This window comes from Planococcus citri, chromosome 2 (genome assembly GCF_950023065.1).
Source record: "Planococcus citri chromosome 2, ihPlaCitr1.1, whole genome shotgun sequence".
Taxonomy (NCBI): Eukaryota; Metazoa; Arthropoda; class Insecta; order Hemiptera; family Pseudococcidae; genus Planococcus; species Planococcus citri.
In genome coordinates, this window is record NC_088678.1 from 81,945,839 (window position 1) to 81,970,176 (window position 24,338).

The 24,338-nt window shown below is 33.3% G+C and overlaps 1 protein-coding gene across 9 annotated transcripts in view; it reads left to right on the plus strand.

The window, feature by feature from the left end:
• shi (dynamin-1 shibire) overlaps nucleotides 1-24,338 on the plus strand; it is a 44,820-nt gene that overhangs the window by 765 nt on the left and 19,717 nt on the right. For 4 of the 9 annotated variants that reach the window (XM_065353572.1, XM_065353564.1, XM_065353566.1 and 1 more), the window contains exons 2-10: nucleotides 908-981; nucleotides 6,858-7,007; nucleotides 12,284-12,487; nucleotides 18,823-19,015; nucleotides 19,211-19,331; nucleotides 22,860-22,948; nucleotides 23,035-23,380; nucleotides 23,461-23,618; nucleotides 23,772-23,807. In XM_065353572.1, the coding sequence (XP_065209644.1) occupies nucleotides 908-981; nucleotides 6,858-7,007; nucleotides 12,284-12,487; nucleotides 18,823-19,015; nucleotides 19,211-19,331; nucleotides 22,860-22,948; nucleotides 23,035-23,380; nucleotides 23,461-23,618; nucleotides 23,772-23,807 (1,371 nt within the window). Of the gene's footprint in view, nucleotides 1-907; nucleotides 982-6,857; nucleotides 7,008-12,283; nucleotides 12,488-12,886; nucleotides 13,091-18,822; nucleotides 19,016-19,210; nucleotides 19,332-22,859; nucleotides 22,949-23,034; nucleotides 23,381-23,460; nucleotides 23,619-23,771; nucleotides 23,808-24,338 lie in introns of all 9 variants that reach the window. The other 5 variants (XM_065353567.1, XM_065353570.1, XM_065353569.1 and 2 more) reach the window with 3 other exon arrangements.

The following is a 24,338-nucleotide window of genomic DNA, read 5'->3' on the forward strand; positions in this document are numbered from 1 at the left end:
ACAGGCGATTTTAGCCCTCGATTAACGCTGTTTATTTTCTTACTACTACGCCTGGCGTTGGTTCTTGTTCAATCCGTTCATGACGCGGATCAGTGATTCAGTCGATAATTCCTCAATGTATAGAATGTCGAAATGTATTTTAATTTGTATCGGATTCTTAATTTATCGGTAGGCTTGAATTGAGATGTTAATTCCCATGTTCGTTATCTCTGCGACCTTCCTTAGATTGAAGAAAAAAAAAAGAAAACTGTAAACAAATACAATAATTATTTATTTCTTCGCCGTTCGAAGTCGATGCGTGATTTTTCTCACAATAAATGAACGACGAATTAACGGAGAAAACAATCGAATCGAGTTATAGGTATACGAGAAGTATACGTAATATATAAATTCTATACAGAATACATTATACGTGAGTTGGAGAAATTTCTCAACCGATGTCGAATACGTCGAATTGACTCACTTTACAGAATGAATCATCGTACCAGGTCTTACAACCATTGTGCCATATCCATATGCCATAGCCAGAATTCGGAACGAACCAGATTGCACGAAACGTGCATCATTTCGCCTAAATATTCATCATTTCGTATTTTATATTGCGTTGTTTTCAGTGATCTGACTGCAAGCAACGAGTTAGAATTCGTTAACCAGCTTCCTTTTTTTTTTATATAGTTTACCAATTTCTTATCATATATTCGATGATAATACACAATATCAACTCAGCTTATTATTTTTCTGTCAGTCGGGCTGTGATTCATTATCATTCCCCCGGTAGATAATACTCGTACATACTTATACATGTACGCCTAATGCAAGCTTACGTCGATGACGTAGTTGTAGATACATAAATAATTATCAATTTATTTGCAAATTTTTAACGTATGTATTGTTTTTATTTTTGCAGGGATTTTCTACCTCGTGGTTCTGGAATAGTCACCAGAAGACCTTTGATTTTGCAATTGATCCAAAGCACAGTCGGTATGTTTTCAATGAACGTAATTCTTTATTCATTCTGTGCCTATTGAGTATAGATTTATTTATAGCGTTTCAATGGAAGAAATGAACGAAATAGAAAACCAATGTCAACCACCGGATGTACCTGAATATTAGTCATAATTTTTATATTTTAGAACTTCATCGATGGTAGTTTGAGAACCCCTAGTCTGGTTTCAAAATTCCATTTCCTATTTTCAAAAATGCTTCAACTTTGAAGATCGAAAGCTCGTTCAAATCCGTTAGCAACGGTTCAAAAAGAATAATTACAAGGGACTCGAAATCGATAAAACAAAATTCGAAAAAATTCCAACTTAAACTTTCACCATGAAAGTTGAACTTTTCATGATAAGTGGGTCATCCATGTCAACTTCATCTGTGAAAATGCAATTTTTGAAACAACTTACTTTCAAGTTTCAATCTTGTTCGAATTTAAAAAACATCTACTTACTCAAATCGAACTGACAGGAAAATAATCATTAGTTTGTCAATAGTCCGTTGTGGGGGGGAGGGGGGGGTGTTTATTTTCGAAACGTTTCGTGGTACTGAATTTCAAGAGGATACTATAGTCTATCGCTTTGATACTTGGGCTCAAACCTAATTTCACCATTCGAAAGCACGTTAAAATCTGATTCTAAAATAATCATCAAAGTTTTCAAAAATTGAAAGTTGAACTTTTCAATTGAAAGCTCAAATTTGAAAATAATTCTGTTAGGGCGAAGTATGATTTGAAATTACTTTCAACGCAACGTAATTTCTGAGACTGCATTAAAATTGACCTTGTTTCGAAATATTGAGATTTGATTAGAAAGGGCACCCCCCCCCCCAAATTTGGAGGCAAATCTAAAAAAAAATTCTGAGTTCATTCGATGTATGGGATTGTATGTTTTTGAAGATGCTGAACACGAAAAAGTATGGCTTAATTTTTTTAATTCGACTTCCTCAACCACCCTTCCCCTCCCCCGGTTTCATTTTCCTTTATTTAGAAAAACGTCTTCCAGTCCCACCAAGCTATTTTAGGCTCCTTATATGGAACCTTCAACAGTTGGAAAAGATGAAAGAAAATGGACAAATAAATTATAAGAAGACAATTTTTTAAAAAGATGAAATTTTGAATATTTTTCGTCCTTTTTGGTCAGAATTTGTTAAACAAGGAAAATTTTTGAGCTCACATTCTGATTTCAACGAAACTGAGCTAAATCTACAAAAAATGTCTCAAAACCCTCACATTTTTTGGCGAATTTTTGTAAATTTAAAATAAAAGGTGTTCCAAGGGGCAATTCTCAATGTTTTTCATGAAATATAATTTTTGAGAAAAGTGACGATTTTTTTCAATTCAACTTGGAGCCTCCAGCAATTTCTTAATTTTTTCTTAAAATTTCAAAACGCTTTGAAAGAGCCAAAAATGAATTAGTAGGCGCGTAATTGACACACTCTCCACCCAGCCAGATGAGTTCGAAAGTGATATTTTAACCTATTTATGAATCTCGTTGAGAAGCGGGGGGGGGGGGAGATAATTTTCGAATTTGCGGGCTACCAAAAATTATGTCACTGTCTGAGGCCCCGGACTACCATTTTTGCCAAATTTGGCAAAGTTCTGTTCATTTTTCAAAATTTCGATATTTATATTTTCTGAAAAGAATGCATTAGAGATTTCTTGCCAATTTTTTCTGGCAAATTGAAAAATCAAAACCCCAAACCGTGAAAAAAATTTTGATTTTTCCATAAAAATTCAAAAAGTTTTAATGTTTACCAGTTTCAGAAATTTTTTGTTAATATCTAAAAATTATGACCCAATTCTGAGCTCAAAATTCTCAAAAAATATTTTCGTTGAAATATTTGAATTTTTCGCGAAATTTTAATCTATTAGACGGGGAGCTTACTTAAGGATAAATTGCACCCCCCCCCCCCCCGTCGATCATCCGGGACAACTTTTTTCTTGAGGGGGGGGTTCTAAGGAACATTTCTAGCCCTTATACTAAAAAAAAGTGGCCCTACGTACAAAATGGCGGCCATATTGATTGGCAGGTCAGCGAAAATTGCAGATTTTGCGTTCCAACATAGGACTTGCATAAATTTTTCAAATTGTACAAAAGTAGATCGAAAGATCAAGCAAAAATTTATCACCTGTCAAAGTTTCAAGTGCTAAAGTGCGTTTTTCGATTTTTGGTGAATTTTTGAAAATCAAATTTAGGCCAAAAATGAGGGAAAAAATCAAAATTTCACCATGAATTGACCAAGAAAGCTGAAATTTGGGATACACCCTATTTTCGACATGCCAAATCGATTGGAAACTGTTTCAAACCGCTTTGAGCAGTTCTGGAGCCTCCAGCAGATTTTTGAAACTCGAAACTCCCACAAAATTTCACCAAAATGGAGATGGAATGCTGAAATTTGTTTTGAAAACTAATTTCAATACGTCACGAAGTTGTCTGCTGGTGGATTTCAAGTCGTTTTGGAGCATCCAGCGATTTTTTGGAAATAACCGGAGCCTCCAGTAGATTTTTGAAACTTTATATTTTCTAAAAATTTCATTAAACGGTGATGGAAAGTCAAAATTCATTCTGCAAACTAATTTTAATACGCTACGAAGTTGTCTGCTGGTGGATTTTAAGTCGTTTTGGAGCTTCCAGCCACTTTTTGAGAGGTCGTATGGTGTTTTTCGGAAAATTGAAATTTCCAAGAAGTAGCTGGAAGCTTCAAATTCATTTAAAACCATTTGAAACTGTAGTCGACTTCATATCGTATTGAAATTAGTTTGCGAAGTAAATTTCAGCTTGCCAACTCCATTTGGTAAAATGTTACGAGAATTTCAAGTTTCCAGTAATTTTCAAAAAGTCGCTGGAGGCTCCAAAATGATTTGAACCCACTTGAAGTCGTCTTCAGAGAGTGCTAAAATTGGAGTGTAGAGTAAATTTCAGCTTTCCAACTCCATTTGATGAAATTTTGTGAAAATTTAAAGTTTCAAAAATCTGATGGAGGCTCCTGGAATTTTTGCAATTTCCCTGCAGTTGACTTCGTAGCGTATTGAAATTAGTTTTCAGAATAAATTTCAGCTTTCCAACTCCATTTTGGTGAAATTTTGTGAAATTTCGAGTTTCAAAAATCTGCTGGGGGCTCCAGAACTGCTCAAAACGGTTTTAAACAGTTTCCAATCGATTTGCCATGTCGAAAATAGGGTGTATCCCAAATTTCAGCTTTCTTAGTGAATTTGGTAAAATTTTGATTTTTTTCCCTCATTTTTGACCTAAATTTGATTTTAAAAAATTCACCAAAAATCGAAAAACGCAATTTAGCACTTGAAATTTTGACAGGTGATGAATTTTTGCTTGATCTTTCGATCTACTTTTGTACAGTTTGAAAAATTTATGCAAGTCCTATGTTGGAACGCAAAATCTGCAATTTTGGCTGACCTGTCAATCAAAATAGCCGTCATTTTGTATGTAGGGCCACTTTTTTTCTGAGGACAAGGGCTAGAAATGTTCCTTAGGACTCCCCCTTTAAGAAAAAAGTTGTCCCGGAGGATCGACAGGGGGGTGCAATTTATCGGAGGGTCACGACTTGAAAAATTCAATTGCGCCCTATTATGGGTTCCTTATGATTCTTGATTTTTGGGGCCTTCGACTCGATGACGCCAACTTAAACATTTTTGCGCTAATTTTGCCCAAAAATCACACTTGAAGGACACTAATGCCTCATTGAATGGATCCCATGACACCCTATCTAGGCGTAACTTCAAGCTCAAAATTCTTCAAAATGGCTGTTAAAATATTGCATCGAAAATACTTGAATATTTTGAATTTTTTGTGCAATGTTAATCGGCCATTTTAATAGACTGCAATGGCATTTTTTTCAAAAATTTCAAAACTCATAACTCTCATTTTGGATTCAAAAATACTCAAAAAAAAGGTTTTGATGGAAATTTTTGATGTTCTGCATAGTTTTTAACCCATTTTGATACATTTCATAAAACCTTTTTGGAAAACGTCGAAAATCATGACCCGATTTAGAGCTCACAAGTTCTGCAAAAAATACTCAAAACACGTTTTGTTATCAATTTTTGATTTTCTGTCAAGATTTTAACCCATTTTGATAGATTTTGTGACATCTTTTTTTAAAAAACGCCGAAAATTATGACTCCATTTTGGACTCAAAGTTCTTTAAAAAATACTTGAAAGAATGAGGAGGATTTAAAAAATCGCTGGAGGCTCCAGAATGATCCAAAACTTGTAGTTTTTGATGTATAGGAATCTCAATAATTCACTTTGCTCAAAATATTCATTTTCAATAAAAAAATTTTAAAAAAGTTAAAAAATGCCCTGGAAAATGTTTTTTTAAATTTTTACAATTTTCAAAAATTCGCCAAAATCCAAAAATGAAATTGAGCAGTTGCAATTTTAATGAAGGGAGTTTTAGGACGCGCTCTTTCGATCTAGCTTGGTTTCCTTCAAATCGAAAAATGTGAGTTCAAAAAGTTCCCTTGCAAAAAGCCCCCGCTCAAAAGGCGATTTTTTCCCACTTTTGAAGATTCATACGAGAGTCCCTCCCCCATTTTGATGAAAATATTTCAATTACGCTCGAGTTTGTGAGTATTGGTTCATTTTTTTGATCAAAGCTTTCGACTCCTCCTTCCCTCTCTTGCACCATTGGAATCATTTTTCCAATTATTCGATTTAAAACCGTCACTAGCGATGAGTTTTTTTTTAATAGAAATGAGTAAAACCGATCGATTCGATTATTTTTGGTCGATTAATCGATCAAAAGCCTCGCTTACCGGTTTGGGTGTGTATCAGTTACGCAATCATACCTACGTCTAACGAGATAGTTTCCAAGACGTACGAAAACCCTATTTTCTTCTAACAAAATCTAGAGAAAAGATCATCGAGAAATGGTGTGTTTTGCGAGAAGATTATTTTTATGGCGCACAAAACGCATCAAAAGAGCTTCGCTAAATTGGAAATTCCGTCCAAGTTGCGTTTTTTAGCGCGCTTCTTTTTTAATGGAGCGTTAAAAAACGCACGATTGTTTCGAGGGAATTATTTTTATGGCGCGAATCTGGCTGTGTGCTGTTAAATGCACACATTATTGAGGTTGAAAGGTGGTAGTTGCTCCTGCGGTGTGTATAAGGTTAATTGTAGTACGTCAATTAAGTGTAATTAATTTCTACGCGGTTTTAAATTTCTTCTGAAGGCATTGCGGGGCAAACGATTCTTCGCCTTCGTATTTTGATACATAATTTTTCCTCGAGGTGCAGACGTTAAAACTGTCTTAAATAGATGTTTACGTGAATACGAATAGAATAGAAAATCACGAACGCGAACTACATAAAATCTTCGTTAAACAAAAAAATAAAAATAAAAAATAAGAGTAGAAAACGTAATAATTGTCAATTAATTCATTCCTTTTACTGCACGAAAATTTTAATAAAAAGTAATTTTCGTACAAAAAATTAATAGAGTTTTTCTTTCCAACCGACAATTTGAGAACTCGAGATTTCCAGCGAGATGTTGTTTTTTTTATCACTTTGCTTCTTTGTCTACGTCAAATACAACCGAGAAACAAATCATTTAGTCTTGTTAGAGGTGAAGAGAAGAGGAACTTTGTTCATTCTTGTGCTTACCTATCTTATCTAATATACTTGCAACTTGCAAAAAATCCACTTGAAAAGTTTTGTAGATGTTTACCTACTATGTGTATGAATTACGAATGTAAACGTAATTGAATTTCATAATCTGGTAATATTTGAGATTTTATATTACGAGTTATCGTTTATCGTGTCCTCAACTTGAATTACATACTTTTTTTTTTCAACGAAATCTTCTATTGATTTTTAATTTTTTTTTGTTTTCTTTAATTCGCAGAATATGGAGAATTCTTACACTGCAAAGGTAAAAAATTCATGGACTTTGACGAAATCAGGAGAGAAATCGAAGCCGAAACTGACAGAGTTACCGGAAATAATAAAGGAATTTCCAATATTCCCATCAACTTGAGAGTATACTCGCCCAATGGTACGTTTTCATCGCAATTTGTACTTTTTTTCCAATTTGTAATATTATTTTTTAATCGAGTTGTTCTTCGGAGATGTAAAATGAAAGTACAGGGATGGTGGTCTGAACCCGAATCATGATCTCTGATCTAATAAGATCCTGATTTTTTTTCACTGAATTCGAACTTGATCTCTTAAACCTTGAAGGTGAACTCGAATCCTTGAACATGCTGACTTCTCAACTCGGATTCTGAACTTTGATCTGTGATCTCGAAGATCACCGGAATCTGTCAGGTTCAAGGTCACAGTCTGTGCGAATCAGTGTTCAAATAAGAACTGGATGCTCTGTTCTGTCCAATAATCTTGGCTCAAAGGAAATCCTGCAGAATTTTTAAATACATAACTATGAAGTTGTGAAAAAGCTGTGGAAGTTCTTCTGAGGTCATTCCATGTCAAATAATTCCAATTTTGAGTCAAGGTCCTTCAATTTTGCTAAATTTTTTTTTTGATGGTTCCTCATTTATGTGCGTTTGGAAAGAGAAAAAATTGCTATCATTGGCCCTAGCCCCCTCCACCTTCCATTTAGGCGAGTAGAACGAGTTGTTTTTTTTCAGTGGTTCAAATTTCTCGCCCCAGTGACCTACATTGGAGTTGAATTGCTCAACACTCGAGACTGCTGCTGAAGAGTAATTACGATTTGTTTCAAAAATATTAGCCTGAAATTTTTGAACTTCAAAATTGAGCTCTTTTTTGAAAGCTTGCCATATTTTTTATGCTGTTTTGAATTTTTCGTGGTGAGATTTGCATAACCATTAGGGGAGGGGGGAGGGGGGTACGTACTATGTAGTCTCAAAATATCGGTCTGAATGTTGAGAATTTTGAAATATCGTGTGTCATATCTTTTGTCAGGTTTTTGAGGACACCTATTCCGAATATGAACTAATTTTTGTCATTCTACACCAACTCCCCCTCCCCCGCCCCTCTGAAATTTGAAGAAAAAACGAGTGGCATATGGATTTCTAGGTTTTTGGAAGCGCTGAATACGAATATGGACTTCTTTTTTCGATTAGACCCCTTCAACGCCCTCATAGGCCGATCAAATTTTCTAAAAATTGAGAATATTGTGTGACATATGGTTTATTAGGTTTTTGGGGGTGCTGAATACGAATATGAACTTATTTTCTTGACTAGGTGTCTGTGACACCCTCATTCACTCTCCCATTTTCTAAAAATTGAATAGATTTGTGTTACATGCGAGATATTAGCATTTTTTAAGTTCAGAGAAATTTAAAATCTATCATTTTTTGACTCATTTTTGTCAATGTGAGGTTTTTCCACTTGGGAAAATTCACTTGTCACAGCTAAAGAAAATCGAAGATTTTTAATTGCTCTGAAATTGAAATATGTGGTGTAATTCGAGTTGGGTGGGTCATCCAGAAGGGAGTTCAGGGGTTCCCAAAATGGCGCTAGGTATTCATTATTTTTTAAAGTAAAAGTTACTAAACATTTAAAGAATTGACAAATTTGGATGATAGTTTTTTTTTAAATTTGGCCAAAATTAATCAATTTGGTTTGAAAAGTCGTGAAGAAATCGGGGTTTTGCATTTTTAAAGGTCTTCTTTGTGTATAAAAAAGCTGAAATTGTAATTTGATCCCTTCTGGAGGAGTTAAGGATGAATTGACGATCTGAAAATTTCATCACAGGGGGTTTAAAACCATATCTAAGAAAAAATTTTCACTGTTGAATTTCAAAATCCGAGCACATGGGCCATATCCTATTTTATCCTGCTATGCTTTTGGAAAAATTCTGAAAATCATCGAGCTCTCAAAAATAGTTTGATCAAACTTTCGAAATTTTTAGCAAGTAGGTATTTTAATTCAACGTGAAGGCAGGTTCTGGCTCTATATTAATGACGTCATTATATCGTTGTTTACATTTTGCTCATACGCATACCTACGCGCGATTAGCAATCCGTATCGCGTTAAAACGAGCAATATACAGAAAGCAACCCTCGGTGGCGTTGTTATTGTCCAAAAAATTGAACAAAATAGCGTAATTGAAGCGAAAATGAATTCATAAAACAGCGTTGTGACATCCTAAAATGCGACAGATTTTTTATCAATTGCAGAAGAATCCCAATATTCGGCATTGTGATAGGAAATTTCTGCTGATGGAAAAAAACTAAGCCTCCTACCTCAAGAGAGTTCAAGAGGTTCAATGATAGCGATTTTTTTTATTTCGTAATACGAAGACTGAAGAACTTTTTTGTTTTCAAATTAGCAAATCTTTTTTTTCAAAATTGCCAAAAAGTCTTGTTTTGGCCAAAATTGCCGAAAAACAACATTTTTTTGGTCAAAATTGTCAGAAATTCTCGTTTTTTTTTGTCGACAAAAAATTTGTCAACAAGTTTTGTATTTTGAAAACTTACCTACTTTTTATATGTACTAAACCGTACCTAAAAAAGGCTCATTTTTGTCAAAAATTGCCAAAAATAAAAAACACTCAAACCTGCTGGAAAACGATTTTTTGTCCAATTTACTCAAACCTTTTTCTTTCTAGTCAAAAATGATAAAAGTTCGAAAAAGTTTTGGTTCTTTGTCGCAAAAAATTAGTTTTTCTTTTTGTCAAAATTAAAGAAAAATCATTTGTCGAAATTGTAAAAAAAAATTAGAGTTTCCTAATCACAATTACCAAAAAAAAAATTGTTGAACTTAAAACTGCAAAAAAATGTCTGTTTTTTACCAAAAAAGTTCATCTTAATTCATTTTACCAAAATTATAGTCCGGCCTTATGACAATAGGAGTAATTCCCCCCCCCCCTCCACACCGATCCTCCGGGAAAACTTTTTTCTTAATGAGGACTTCCTAAGGAACATTTTAAAGCAAAGCTTGCCCAAAAAAAAGTTTGCCTTACTTACAAAATGGCGGCCATTTTGATTGACAGGTGAGCCGAAATCGCAGATTTTGCGTTTCCACATAGGACTAGCACGAAATTTTTCAAACTTTACAAAGGTAGATCGAAAGATCATGCAAAAATCTATCACGTGTCAAAATTTCAAGTGCTAAAGTGCGTTTTTTGATTAATTTTTGAAAATCCTATTTAGGTCAAAAATGAGGAAAAAATCAAAATTTTACCAAATTGACCAAGAAAGCTGAAATTTGGGATATATCCTATTTTCGACATGCCAAATCGATTGGAAACGGTTTCGACCCGTTTTGAACACTTCTGGAGCCTTCGGCAGATTTTTGAAGCTCGAAATTTCCACAAAATTCCATCGAATTGGAGTTGTAAAGCTGAAATTTATTCTAAAAACTAATTTCAATACGCTACGAAGTACTGCAGGTGAATTCCAAGTCATTTTAGAGCCTTCAGCTACTTTTGAAAATTACTGGAGCCTCCAGTAGATTTTTAAAACTTGAAATTCCCGCAACATTTATTTATCAAATGAAGTTGGCAATCTGAAATTAACTTCGCAGACTACATGGTGGATTCAAATGGTTTTGAAGCTTCCAGCTACATTTAGGAAATTTCAATTTTCCAAAAAAACGCCGTACAACCTTTCAAAAAGTCGCTGGAGGCGCCAAAACGACTTGAAATCCACCAGCAGTCAACTTCGTAGCGTATTGAAATTAGTTTGCAGAATGAATAATTTCGACTCCCCATCTCGGTTTGATGAAATTTTAGTTTCAAAAATCTACTGGAGGCTCCAGTAATCTTCAAAAAAGTCGCTGTAGGCTCTAAAATGACTGGAACCCATCTGAAGTCGTCTTCAGAGGGTGTTAAAATTGGAGTGTAGAGTAAATTTCAGCTTTCCATCTCCATTTGATGAAATTTTGTGAAAATTTAGTTTCAAAAATCTGCTGGAGGCTTCAGGAATTTTCAAAAAGTCGCTGGAGGCTCCAAAACGACTTGAAATTCATCTGCAATACTTCGTAGCGTATTAAAATTCGTTTTTAGAATAAATTTTAGCTTTACAACTCCAATTTGATGGAATTTTGTGGGAATTTCGAGTTTCAAAAATCTGCTGAAGGCTCCAGAACTGCTCAAAACGGGTTGAAACCGTTTCCAATCGATTTGGCATGTTGAAAATAGGGTATATCCCAAATTTCAGCTTTCTTGGTCAATTTGGCAAAATTTTGATTTTTTCCTCATTTTTGGCCTAAATTTGATTTTCAAAAATTCACCAAAAATCGAAAAACGCACTTTGGCACTTGAAATTTTGACAGGTGATAAATTTTTGCATGATCTTTCGATTAACTTTTGTAAGGTTTGAAAAATTCGTGCAAGTCCTATGACAGGGTGTCTAACAGGTACTGCAGGTACTGCAAGTACTGTAATAGTACTGCATTGAAATCCTCAGTACTGCAAGTACTGCAAAGTACTGCATTTTGCCTGAAAAGTACTGTATTTTTTCTCAGAATCATAGATTTAAAATTTTTTAAAAACCTCAAAATAAATTAATTGGTGAAAATTTAAAAAAAAAATGTTCATTTTGTACTTCAAAAGATGGCAACACTTGTTAAATCAATATCTACTTGTAAAAATTTTATTAGAGCGTCGGATTCCAGTGATAAGAGCGTTTTATCGACAAATTCCAACCGGTTCAAAAATATTTTGTCTCTTGGGGTTGAGAGGGGGGGTCGGTGTTAGCTGAATAAAAAAAAAAAATGAGGTAATGCAAAAGGTACTGTAAAAGTACTGCATTTCTTCGGAGAGATTTTGTTAGACACCCTGTATGATGAAACGCAAAATCTGCGATTTCGGCTGACCTGTCAATCAAAATGGCCGCCTATTTTTTCGTCCAAACTTTCAAAAAAAAAAATTTTTTCTTGTCCTAATTTGGCTCAAAATCCAATTTGAACAAGTGCGGGGGGGGGGAGAGATGATATGTAATCATAAATTTCCGAAATGGTCCCTTCTGAGGCGTTTTACCGTGTGGTATTTTTCTCTTAGATTTGCCACTTTTCCTGATCCTTGGATCCCTAAATTGATCGAAATCACCTTCTCTGATGAAAAAATATCGATAAATTTCTGCATTCATCTGAATCATCACTGAGACTGGTTCAAGTGTTTGAGTATGGGTCTTCCGAGTCCCAAATGTGTACCATTATTAGGGACGTGTGGTAATTTTGCTCAATGGAAAATTATTTACATACTGTGAGAAATTACGAGGATCATTTTCATCGATCGTATTTGCTAACGAATTACCGCATATTATATGTAGTAGTTGGATTGACCTTTTTGATGTGACGACTGGATTTTGTTAAGTAATGTGTGTGTGTGTCTGGTACGTTTAGTATTGAACATAACGTTGATCGATTTACCCGGCTTGACCAAAGTACCAGTTGGTGACCAACCGGTGGATATCGAAGTACAAATTAAAGACATGCTGTTCCAATTCATCACCAAAGAAACGTGTCTGATTTTGGCGGTAACACCGGCCAATACAGACTTGGCTACCTCGGACGCTCTGCAAATCGCCAAACAAGTCGATCCCGACGGTACAGTGCATCGTTTTGTGCAATAGCGAGCAATTTGCAGTTGCAAATTTCGTTGCGAGTCCGTAGCCTCGTAGTTCGATGCGCTTAACCTGTATTTTACTCGCATATTTATTGGCAGAATGCTTCCCTTATAGCAACAAAAAAAAAGTCATAGATGCACAGCTGCCCATCATTCCCGAGTACATATTATTATTTATGGTATATTGATATATTATTTCGTTTTCGTTTTTTTTCCTATATACCCTTGCATCGTATTATTTTGTACATCTTTTTCATTTCACAGCATTTTTTGATTTTTTTATTATTACGTATCATTATTATTATTATTTTTTTCATTAGTGACATATTAGCTTGATGTGTAGTAAACCAGTAGTGTGGCTTGATTTTTTCTTGTTTCAGTACTGAATTTAACGCTAATAGATCTACCAGGTTTAACTAAAGTTCCTATAGGTGATCAGCCGCCCGATATCGAAATGCAAATTAGAAGTATGATAATGCAATTCGTGAAACGTGATAATTGCATCATACTCGCGATAACGCCGGCTAATTCGGATTTAGCCAATAGCGATGCTCTGAAAATTGCTAAAGATGTTGATGCTCAAGGTTTGTGTTGATGGTTATGTATTATTATGTGTCTGGTCTGGTGTTGGGAGTTGTATGTGTGCAGAAGGTGGTATTATTGTGCATACTATTTAATCCTTCGGCAGTAACAACTAACGAGCACTTTAAGTCCAGGAAAATTGACCGAAAAAAGGAGGTTATTGGGTAAAGTGAGATAGAAAGCTGAATTTTGGTATACTGGTCAATTTTTATATGATAATGCAGGAGGAGAAGGTGAGGAGGCTGAAAAATTAATACTTTTGGAAAACGCAGTTAGGCTGCTTTCAAAAACCTACCAAATACATATCAATCTGCTGTGCCAATCAAACTATGTTCCAGTGATGAGGCGAAAAGAGAGGTTTGAACATTAAAACCATAAATAGATTCATCTAAAGTACTCATCAAATGTATTTTTTGCGTAAAATTTACTAAAAAAAGCCCTATTTTTTTGTCGAAATTGCAAACGAGTCCTAATTTTTGGTCCAAAATCATGATTTTTATCAAAATTTCAAAAAAGGTTTTGGTTTTTGCAAGATTTAAGAAAATTCTGATTTTTTTTTATGATTTCTAGGAGTCCTGATTTTTGCTAGAAATTTGAAAAAGTTTCCATTTTCTGACCAGAGATTTTGAAAAAATACTGATTTTAGTCGAGTTTTCAAAAATGTCAAGATTTTTTGCCAGAAATTTAAAAGAGCTCCGGTTTTTTGCCAAAGTCGAGGAAGTTTTTATTGTTTTTCAGGATTTCAAAGGAGTCATGATTTTCGTCAGATTGAAAAACTCGATGTTTCTGCCAGAGTTTGAAAAAAGGTCTTTATTTTTGTCAGAAATTCGAAAAAGTCTCGATTTTCTAACCGGAGATTTTAAGAAGCCTCGATTTTTTTTGCCAGAAATTCATGAAAGTCCTGATTGTAGCTGAGAAAAAAAAAAGAAAATCTTGATTTTAAGCAAGAGATTCTAAACAGTCTTGATTTTTTTCCAGAAATTTTAAGTTCCGGGTTTTTTCAGAAGTTTGAAAAAGTTAAGATTTTTTCAGGATTTCAAAGAAATCTTTATTTTTGTCAAAAATTTGAAAAGTCCCAATTTTTAGCCAGAATTGGAGAAAAGCCCTCATTTTTTTTTACAGAAATTCAAAAAAAAGTCTCGATTCTGAAATCAACCTGATTTTTTTCGTAAGTTTGAAAAAATACGGTAATCGAGGCTAATTTTTTCAAAGTGTAGTCTTTCGAGTGTTTCTTTAAATGTAGTGCCCGACACCTTGACATCATCTACAAATTTAGAGATGCCTTCTTCATCGACTAATACTTGATTAATCATGTGTATGAATTCACCGCTTGAGATCTTAAGTCCATATGGTAATCGATTAAATTCGTACACTTGGCCATTTATTATAAACGCTGTATATTTTTTCGACTCTTCATCTAGCTCTAATTGCCAGAATCCTGATGTAAAATCTAGCGTACAAAATAGGCTGTCGGGTGAGCCACTGAATATCACGCTGTCTATTGTAGCGGGTTCAGTTAAGACACATTGTAAAATTTTTAAGCTAGGGATTCAAAAAATTCTGATTTTTTTACAGGTATTTAATGATTAAGTCTTTATTTTTGTCAGAAATTTGAAAAAGGTCACGATTTTTTGGCTAACATTAGTCCTAATTTTTTCCAGTTGTAATTCGAAAATGTCTTAATTTTTCAACCATCCCAAATCTCAACTTTTGCCTACATTTCAAAAAAATTTCAATTCTCTCCTAAAATTCAAAAAATTCCAATTTTTGTTAAGAATTTGAAAAATTTATAGTTTTTTGGTAAGAGATTCAAAATAGTCCTGTTTTTTTTTTTCAAAAGAGTAAACAAGTCCTCATTTTTTTTTACAAAAATTAAAAAAAAGTCTCGATTCTGAAATCAACTGATTTTTTTCAGAAGTTTGAAAAAAATTCAGATTTTTTTCCAAAAATTCAATAACGTACCGATGTTTTCCAGCTTGAGAAAATTTTGAATTTCAAGTGCCAGATTCAAAAACTTCTGATTTTTTTCAGGTTCTTAAAGGTATTCTCTAACCATTTGAAATATGAAGCCGATTTGTTCGTTATTTTCATCGTTTGTTCATAAGATTGCGTGTAATCGAATGAACAAATTTAGTCGTACTTATGTCCCGCAACCCACTCCCATCAGAACTTTGGACGGGGATTTCTCCGTGAATTTTCAAAATTCTTTCAATTTTTTTTCACCAATGCTAATATTTTATCATTGAAAGCGAGGGTATGTAGCCATATTTTCTAATTTAGCTTTCCCAACGGAGATCTGAGCATCAATAGTACCACCATTCAATTCTCAATGACGCCCACAAAATGACATAAATCAAAAATATCTCGACATACCCTCGCTTTTGAATGTTTTCTGAGTAAAATAAACCAAACCCCACGAAAATCCGTCCTATAGTTGTTGCACAATCCCCGGCCAAAGTTTGTAGTTTTCATCAAAAATCACTACTGATAACAGGGGGTAGAGAATAGCCTTAATGAATAAGTGACAATTTTTATCAGAAATTTGAAAAAGTTAAGGGTTTTTTGCCTTGCCCAACATTTGGAAAAAGTCCTAATTTTTTCTATGCCCTAATTTTTGGTCAGATTTTTTTTTTACGTCTCAATTTTTGTCTAGATTTCAAAATAATCTTTAATTTTCCCAAAGTTCAAAAAATTTACATTTTTTTCCTAGTTTTTTGGCAAGAGATTCAAAATAGTCCTGTTTTTTTTTTTGTTGTTTTTTTAATAGTAAAAAAGGGTAGATTTTTTATCGGAAATGGTTAATTCTTGTATGGAAAACTATTTTCAAACAATAACTATAATCTTTATTAAAACCTGTAGCTCCACCCCCCCCCCTCTTCCTTCGAGTAAATATAATCAAATAGTCATCTGATAGGATTAGGAAATTTCGCGTAGAATAAATTTCATTTGACACTTTTCCCGCTAGAATCAATATTTGACTTTGAGGATTTACAGACCAAAAATCAAATTTAGGGGGTTCATCGGGGGAACGCTCACCAGGGATGCAAAGGGACGCCTCAGATTCGTGTTTAGCACATGAAAATAAACCAGTATACCAAAATTCAGTTTCTAACTCACTTTTCCCAATGCAATGCTAATTTTCCTGGACTATTTTGTATCTACAAAAACTAAAAAACTTCTATATTTTCAACTCTAACTGACTGATTGCGTACCTACATTTTATATTAATAATGGCTATTGTGATTAACGACGCGGTTATTAACTCGTTATTTATTTTACAATTATTTTTTATTCGCGTTCATTTTTCAAATGTCTGAATCAAGAATAATTTAATTGTACCGAATGAATGAAAAACCCTGGTCAATTGTGCATTCAACTTCGTGTAAGTGTATGAATGTGTGGGCAACAATATTACATGCACAGGCAGTATTTCTCAATGGTATCGATACCAGTAATGGAAAATAAACAGTTCAAGATCAATTAATAAACATCATTTTGAATGCATTAAATGTGTAGACGAATAATTGGCGGTTATTTTCTCGAGAAATGCTCTTTTTGGATCAAAATTTGGGAATGGGTACATTTTTTTTTTCGAATTATTGAAAAAATGCCAGAGGAAAAAAACATGTTTTCAAGTGAGCTCTGAGCTTCTTTCTGAACTGACTTGGTAATTCTCATGGTCATTTGAACAAATTTTATGGATGATTTTCTTATACTATTGTCCATTTTGTATCATTCGATTACTATACGATGTGATATTGGCTAATTGCTTCTCGAATTATTATGCTGCATGTACGTATTTCGAGCTTTGTGCATGAAATATTCGAATCACATTTTTCCGCTTCCTTTCTTATGTGCACGGTATTTTATTATTATGATACAATATCTATGTATGTAAGTGTGTAATTGTGTACGTGTATTGTGTACATCTACCTATGCTGTATTGTATGGACGAGTCGTACAATCGTACATATGCGCAGATGTACCTACGAGTACTCGTACATCTACATCTGCACATATTAACATGTTTACGTATTGAGCAATGTGTGGAGAGAATACTGTGTAGCCTATTCACCTACACCGACGAACACGTTTCCGTCTTTCGGTATGAAATTTTATGCAGAGAAGGGACAAACAGAGATAATATTGCCTCAGTGGGTGTTAATGAACCGTCTGTCTCTGTATGAGTTCGTTTACTTATCACATCACACATCACAGTTCACACATGTCGACTATTGTGTTTGTGATGTGATGAAGCTCCGAAGATGTTTTCAAGTTGACCATTTTTTGGGGGGTTAGAAAAATAGAAATGATGGACTATTTTTTTTTTTTTTTTAAGAAAGAAATGCTGCAGTTTTCTTCTCCTGAAGTAATTTAAATTTCAAAGTCACCCCACCCCTTCAAAATTTGAATCAAAATGAGTTGAAATTTACCAATAAATTCAAGTATTTCAACGGAGGAATTTTTGAAAAATTATCATGGGACTCTCGAGAAATTGAAACGTTTCGACGAAAATGATTTTTGAGCAATTTTCAAGAATTTTTTGCCTGAAATTGAGTCCTGATGATTTTCGAAATGTTGAAAAAGGTCTGATGCAATCTATCAAAACAGGTTAAAATTTTTCTAAAAATACAAATATTTCAACGTGAAATGCTTTCGAGCAATTTTGAAACTAAAAATGAGTCATCGTTTTTCAGAATTTATTTGAAAAAATGTCAAGCGATTTCTGAAAATAGGTCATGCGACCTATCAAAGTAGATTAAAATTTCGCCAAAAATTTAAATATTCAAACAAAAATGGACTTTGAGCAATTTTGAAGAATTTTGTGCCCAAAAATTGGGTCATGACTTTTGAAATGTTTGAAAAAGTATCATGCGACCTATCAAAGTAGATCAAAATTTTTCTAGAAATTCGAATATTCAAACAAAAATGTATTTTGAGCAATTTTGAAAAATTTTGAGCCCAAAAATTGAGTCATGACTTTTGAAATGTTTGAAAAAGTGTCATGCGACCTATCAAAGTAGATCAACATTTTGCTAGAAATTCTAATATTTCAACGAAAATTGTTTTTGAGCAATTTTGAAGAATTTTGAGCGAAAAATTTTGTGTCGTGATTTTTAAGATGTTCAAAGAAGAGCCATGCGAATTATCAATAAAAATTGTAATTTTGCTAGAAGTTCGAATATTCCTTCTTTTTTTAATCGTTGACAAAACTCTTCAACTATGAACTAACTCGTTGATAAAGCCAAATTCTTGTTAAACCAAAAAAAAAAATTGCAATTTTATCCAAGCAGGCGGGGAAACGCATTGTACGCGACTGTTCCTAAAAATATCGAAAAAATTTCGCAATATTTCAACGAACGTACGTGTGTACTAAACGAGGGAGAGGAGAAGTAGGTACGTGTATTTACAACGATTACCAATTTAGAGCGCACGGTTGAAATTTCTCAAAATATGCTTCGTGCTGAGAAAGAAAATTGAAAATTTCAAACCTATATATCGTTGATTTATTGCGACAATTTTCATTTATCAGTGGCTTGCTTGTGCATGAATTGCATAGTATTAAGTTTATACTCGTATGTACTCGTACACTATACTACGTAGACGTAGAGTTCAATTAAAAGCTTATTAGATGTGGCTCGGCTCGTTTAACATCGATTTACTATTTTTGTTTTTAAAAATATGTAATAAATGGCAACGATATTAATACTTATCCGAATGGAATTTATTTTAGGCGTTCGAACGATCGGCGTTATTACGAAATTAGATTTAATGGACGAAGGAACAGATGCTCGTGAAATTTTAGAAAATAAACTGTTACCTTTACGCAGAGGCTACGTAGGCGTTGTGAATAGAAGTCAAAAAGATATCGATGGACGTAAAGACATCAAAGCAGCTTTGGCAGCCGAAAGAAAATTTTTCCTCAGGTATGTTGGCCCCTCACTCTCTCTCTCTAACGTCAGCCCTGCATCATCCCCAGGGTATATCTGCGTTTATACCTGCTGCATGTATACCTACTTTGATCTTACTGTATCATTTTTACGCACGAAATATGTATTATCGTTTTATCGTACCGGTTAATTAATACACATAATTATGTTATTTGTCTTACATTTGCGCAGTCATCCAGCTTATCGACATTTGGCGGATAAATTAGGAACACCATATCTACAAAGAGTATTAAATCAACAGTTAACCAATCACATTCGAGATACGTTACCCGGTCTTAGGGACAAGTTGCAAGTAAGTTTTTCTTCTTCTGCTCGATTTTTGAGCCCAGGATGACATTTTTTCCTAATCAGGGCAACGGTGGTTTTTTTTTCAAGTAAAAGTTATGTTTTTTGAAAAAATTACCTATGAGTCCTGTTTCTTGCAAAAATTTCCCAAATGGTCGAGTTTTTTGTCAAAATAATTATCAAAAAATTTAATTTTTGAGATAATTTTCAAAGTCCTAATTTTTGCTAAAGTACCTACATAGTATTTAAATTCCATTTTTTGGGGAAAAAATTGTCAAAAAATAGTATATCTTGTCAAAACTTGTCAAATAATTTAAATTTTTTCTTAAGAAGTACCTTTTTTTATCGTTAATAAAATTATTAGCTATAAAGGAATATTGCTTAAAAATTCCAGATTTTTTTTCAAAACATCCAAAAAGTAACGATTTTTGCCATGGCTGTGTGAAAAGTGCTGTTCCCCCCATCTCATTTACCAAACAAAAGTTTTGTTTTTTTGGTCAAAACTGCCAAAAAGTAATTCCATTTTCAAAATAAAATTGCTAGAAAACAGTCTTTTGTTAATTCTTTGTCCGAATTCCGAAATTGATTCAAGTCAGGTCTTTTGTTTCTTTCCGAAATTGCCTAAATGGTTTAGTTTTTTGCCAAAATTGTCAAAAAGTCCAATTTTTACAACATTGTCAAAAGGTCTTAATTATTTTCTAAGATGGCGTGAAAGTTTAATTTTTTGGCAGAATTGTTAAAAAATTGTAATTTTTGCCAAAATTGTCAAAAATTTTCAATTTTAGCCACTTTTTGCACAAGTCACAATTTTGTGCAAAATTGTCAAAAATTTAGCTTTTTGGTCAAAATTTCCAAAAAAATCCTACTTTTTGCCAAAATTTTACCCTTCCGAAATTGAAAAATTCTTAGACCTAATTAAAAAGCTTGACCTTACCAACTCGATTTAAATCTCACACGACGGGTGTAATAATCAAGTAATTACAAACACCCCCAAAAAAAATGTCTAAAATTGTGTTGAATTGTCAAAGTTGTCAAAAAGTTCCAACTTTTGCAAAAGTTGTCAAAAAGTTTCAATTTTTGCAAAAATTGTCAAAAGATTCCAATTTTAGTAAAAACTGTCAAAAAATTTCAATTTTTGCAAAAATTGTCAAAAGATTCCAATTTTAGTAAAAACTGTCAAAAAATTCCAATTTTAGCAAATATTGACCAAAGTTTCTAATTTTTTTCTAAAATGGCGTAAAAGTTACAGGTTTGGGCAAAATTGTCAAAAAGTTTCAATTTTAGCCACTATTGTTAAAAAGTTTAACTTTTAGCAAAAAATGTCAAAAAGTCAAAATTTGTTTTAAAAATTGTGCACAAGTCACAATTTTGTGCAAAATTGTCAAAAATTTAGCTTTTTGGTCAGAATTGCCAAAGAAGTCCTACTTTTTGCCAAAATTTTCAAAAAGTTCTCATTTATTTCTAAAATTATGTTGAATTGTCAAAGTTGTCAAAAAATTTAAATTTTGGCAAAAATTGTGAAAAAGTTTCAATTTTACCAAAAATTGTCAAAAAGTTCCTATTTTTGCAAAAATTGTCAAAAGATTCCAATTTTACCAAAAATTGACAAAAATTTCTAATTTTTTTCTAAAAATGGCGTAAAAGTTACAGTTTTGGGCAAAATTGTAAAAAAGTTTCAATTTTAGCCACTATTGTTAAAAAATTCAACTTTAGCAAAAATTGTCTAAAAGTCGGAGTTTGTTTTAAAAATTGTACACAAGTCACAATTTTATGCGAAATTGTCAAAAATTTAGCTTTTTGGTCTGAATTGCCAAAAAAGTCCTACTTTTTGCCAAAATTTTCAAAAAGTTCTCATTTATTTCTAAAATTGTGTTGAATTGTCAAAGTTGTCAAAAAATTTAAATTTTGGCAAAAATTGTGAAAAAGTTTCAATTTTACCAAAAATTGTCAAAAAGTTCCTATTTTTGCAAAAATTGTCAAAAGATTCCAATTTTACCAAAAATTGACAAAAATTTCTAATTTTTTTCTAAAAATGGCGTAAAAGTTACAGTTTTGGGCAAAATTGTAAAAAAGTTTCAATTTTAGCCACTATTGTTAAAAAATTCAACTTTAGCAAAAATTGTCTAAAAGTCGGAGTTTGTTTTAAAAATTGTACACAAGTCACAATTTTATGCGAAATTGTCAAAAATTTAGCTTTTTGGTCTGAATTGCCAAAAAGTTCCTACTTTTTGCCAAAATTTTCAAAAAGTTCTCATTTATTTCTAAAATTGTGTTGAATTGTCAAAGTTGTCAAAAAATTTCAATTTTGGCAAAAATTGTGAAAAAGTTTCAATTTTACCAAAAATTGTCAAAAAGTTCCTATTTTTGCAAAAATTGTCAAAAGATTCCAATTTTACCAAAAATTGACAAAAATTTCTAATTTTTTTCTAAAAATGGCGTAAAAGTTACAGTTTTGGGCAAAATTGTAAAAAAGTTTCAATTTTAGCCACTATTGTTAAAAAATTCAACTTTAGCAAAAATTGTCTAAAAGTCGGAGTTTGTTTTAAAAATTGTACACAAGTCACAATTTTATGCGAAATTGTCAAAAATTTAGCTTTTTGGTCTGAATTGCCAAAAAAGTCCTACTTTTTGCCAAAATTTTCAAAAAGTTCTCATTTATTTCTAAAATTGTGTTGAATTGTCAAAGTTGTTAAAAAATTTCAATTTTGGCAGAAATTGTAAAAAAGTTTCAATTTTACCAAAAATTGTCAAAAAGTTTCTATTTTTGCAAAAATTGTCAAAAGATTCCAATTTTAGCAAAAACTGTCAAAAAATTCCAACTGTAGCAAAAATTGACAAAATTCTCAATTTTGTTCTAAATTGGCGTAAAAAGTTACATTTTTGTGGGCTAAATTGTCGAAAATTCCTATTTTTTTGTTAAAATTGTCAAAGAAGTCTTGTTTTTTTCCAAAATACTCAAAAGACTAATTTTTGCCAGAATTGCCGCAAAATTCCTACTTTTTTGTAGAAACATTAAAAATTGGTTGATTTTTGCCTTATTATGTTGTCTAAAAAATTCTGTTTTTTGTCAGAGTTGCCAAAAAGGTCCAGTTTTTTTGTCAAAATTGTTTAAAGGTCCTGTTTTTTTGCTTAGATTGCTATTAAAAAGTTCCGTTTTCTTTCATGTTGAAAAAGTTCTATTTTTTGGGCTAGAATCGCCAAGAAAAAGTTTTTTTTTCGTTTCTTCGATCAGACTTTATGATTTTTTATTATCCTCTTCTTTTACAAATTTGATTTTTTTGCTTTTTTCTAGTTTACTTTGAAAATGGGAACATTTTGACCCTAAATTTAAACCCTCTTCAACCCTAAATTGAAACGTTTGATGAAATGCCCTATCTGAAGTCCTGCTTTAGCACGTTACCCTATTTTTAGACATTTTAAAATAACGAGTTGCCTTGATTTCTGACTAAGAAAATTGACGAAAACCTCGATCCTACCTTCGTTGAAATAATACTTTCAAATATTTTCATTTTGAATTTAATTTTCGCAATTTCAGAAACAATTACTAACCCTAGAAAAAGATGTAGATCAATTCAAATACTTCAGACCAGATGATCCGGCGGTGAAAACGAAAGCTATGCTACAGTAAGTGCTGAAATATGCAATCGCCTTTCTCTATCTCGACGTGTCAACTCAACTGCTAAATTTATCACGTTATTTCTGCACTTCAGGATGATTCAACAATTGCAATCGGATTTCGAAAGAACAATCGAAGGCTCCGGTTCGGCGCAAATCAACACTAACGAACTTTCCGGTGGTGCTAAAATCAATCGCATATTCCACGAACGTTTCCCGTTCGAAATTGTCAAAATGGAATTCGACGAGAAAGAGTTACGCAGAGAAATCGCATTCGCTATTCGAAACATTCACGGTATCAGAGTCGGCTTGTTCACTCCCGATATGGCCTTCGAAGCTATCGTCAAAAAGCAAATACAAAGACTCAAAGAACCCAGTTTAAAATGCGTCGATTTAGTCGTATCCGAGTTATGCAACGTGGTACGCGTTTGCACCGATAAAGTGAGTAACACGGATCTTCGTACTCTCTCAGCACCTAAAACCGAATTATATCGTTTGTTTACTCTTCTTGCCCCTTGAAGATGAACAGATACCCGCGTCTGAGAGAAGAAACCGAAAGAATCATCACAACTCATATTCGCGAACGTGAACAGATGTGCAAAGAACAACTCATCATGTTGATCGATTGCGAATTGGCCTACATGAACACCAACCACGAAGATTTCATCGGATTTGCCAAGTGAGTCGCCGCGCTATAAAATCCTAGCCATTTTTATCGCCTTCTCGTGCCCCTTCAAAAGTACCCGATTCGGTGTCCGTCTCTAATAATGTAATACGAATACCAATTCAAACGAACAGAAAAAATACCCTGTTTAAATATTGGTTGTTGCAGCTTGTGGTCCGCTAAAGAAGAAGGTCATGTTTACCGGTAATTTACTCGCCTTTTTTGTTTCTTTCTCATTCATCCACCTCCTCATCCTGATCCTTTTCGTGCTAACCATCCCCTCCCCTCTATCATTCGTGTTGCTAGTCGTGTGGTGTTCTTTTTTTTTGTTTTGTTTTGTTCTCCGATTGGTTTTATTGTTTACCTACTTACTCTCACGTTGTTGTGTACTGTACAATGTATTTTCCACTACGAATTGCGTTTTTTTTTCTCTCTCTAATACGGTTTCTGTTTTCTCGATTGGTTTGTGTTTTACCCTTTTTTCTCTGGCAACAACGTTGTAGAAGATTTTTGTGACCTATGTTTTCAATGTACGATACCAATGTCAAACCTCGAAACCTTTATTTAGCGGACGTTGTAAATGTGATATTGGCCCTGTTCCCTGGACTTCTGTTCGTTGTTGCTATACATATGTGTTGGCTTTTTTATTTTAGAACTAATTTAATGGACGAATTAGGTAGCTATATACGAGTAAAAACGATTTTGGTTGTTGAACTAACTTCGAATTTCGCTGCT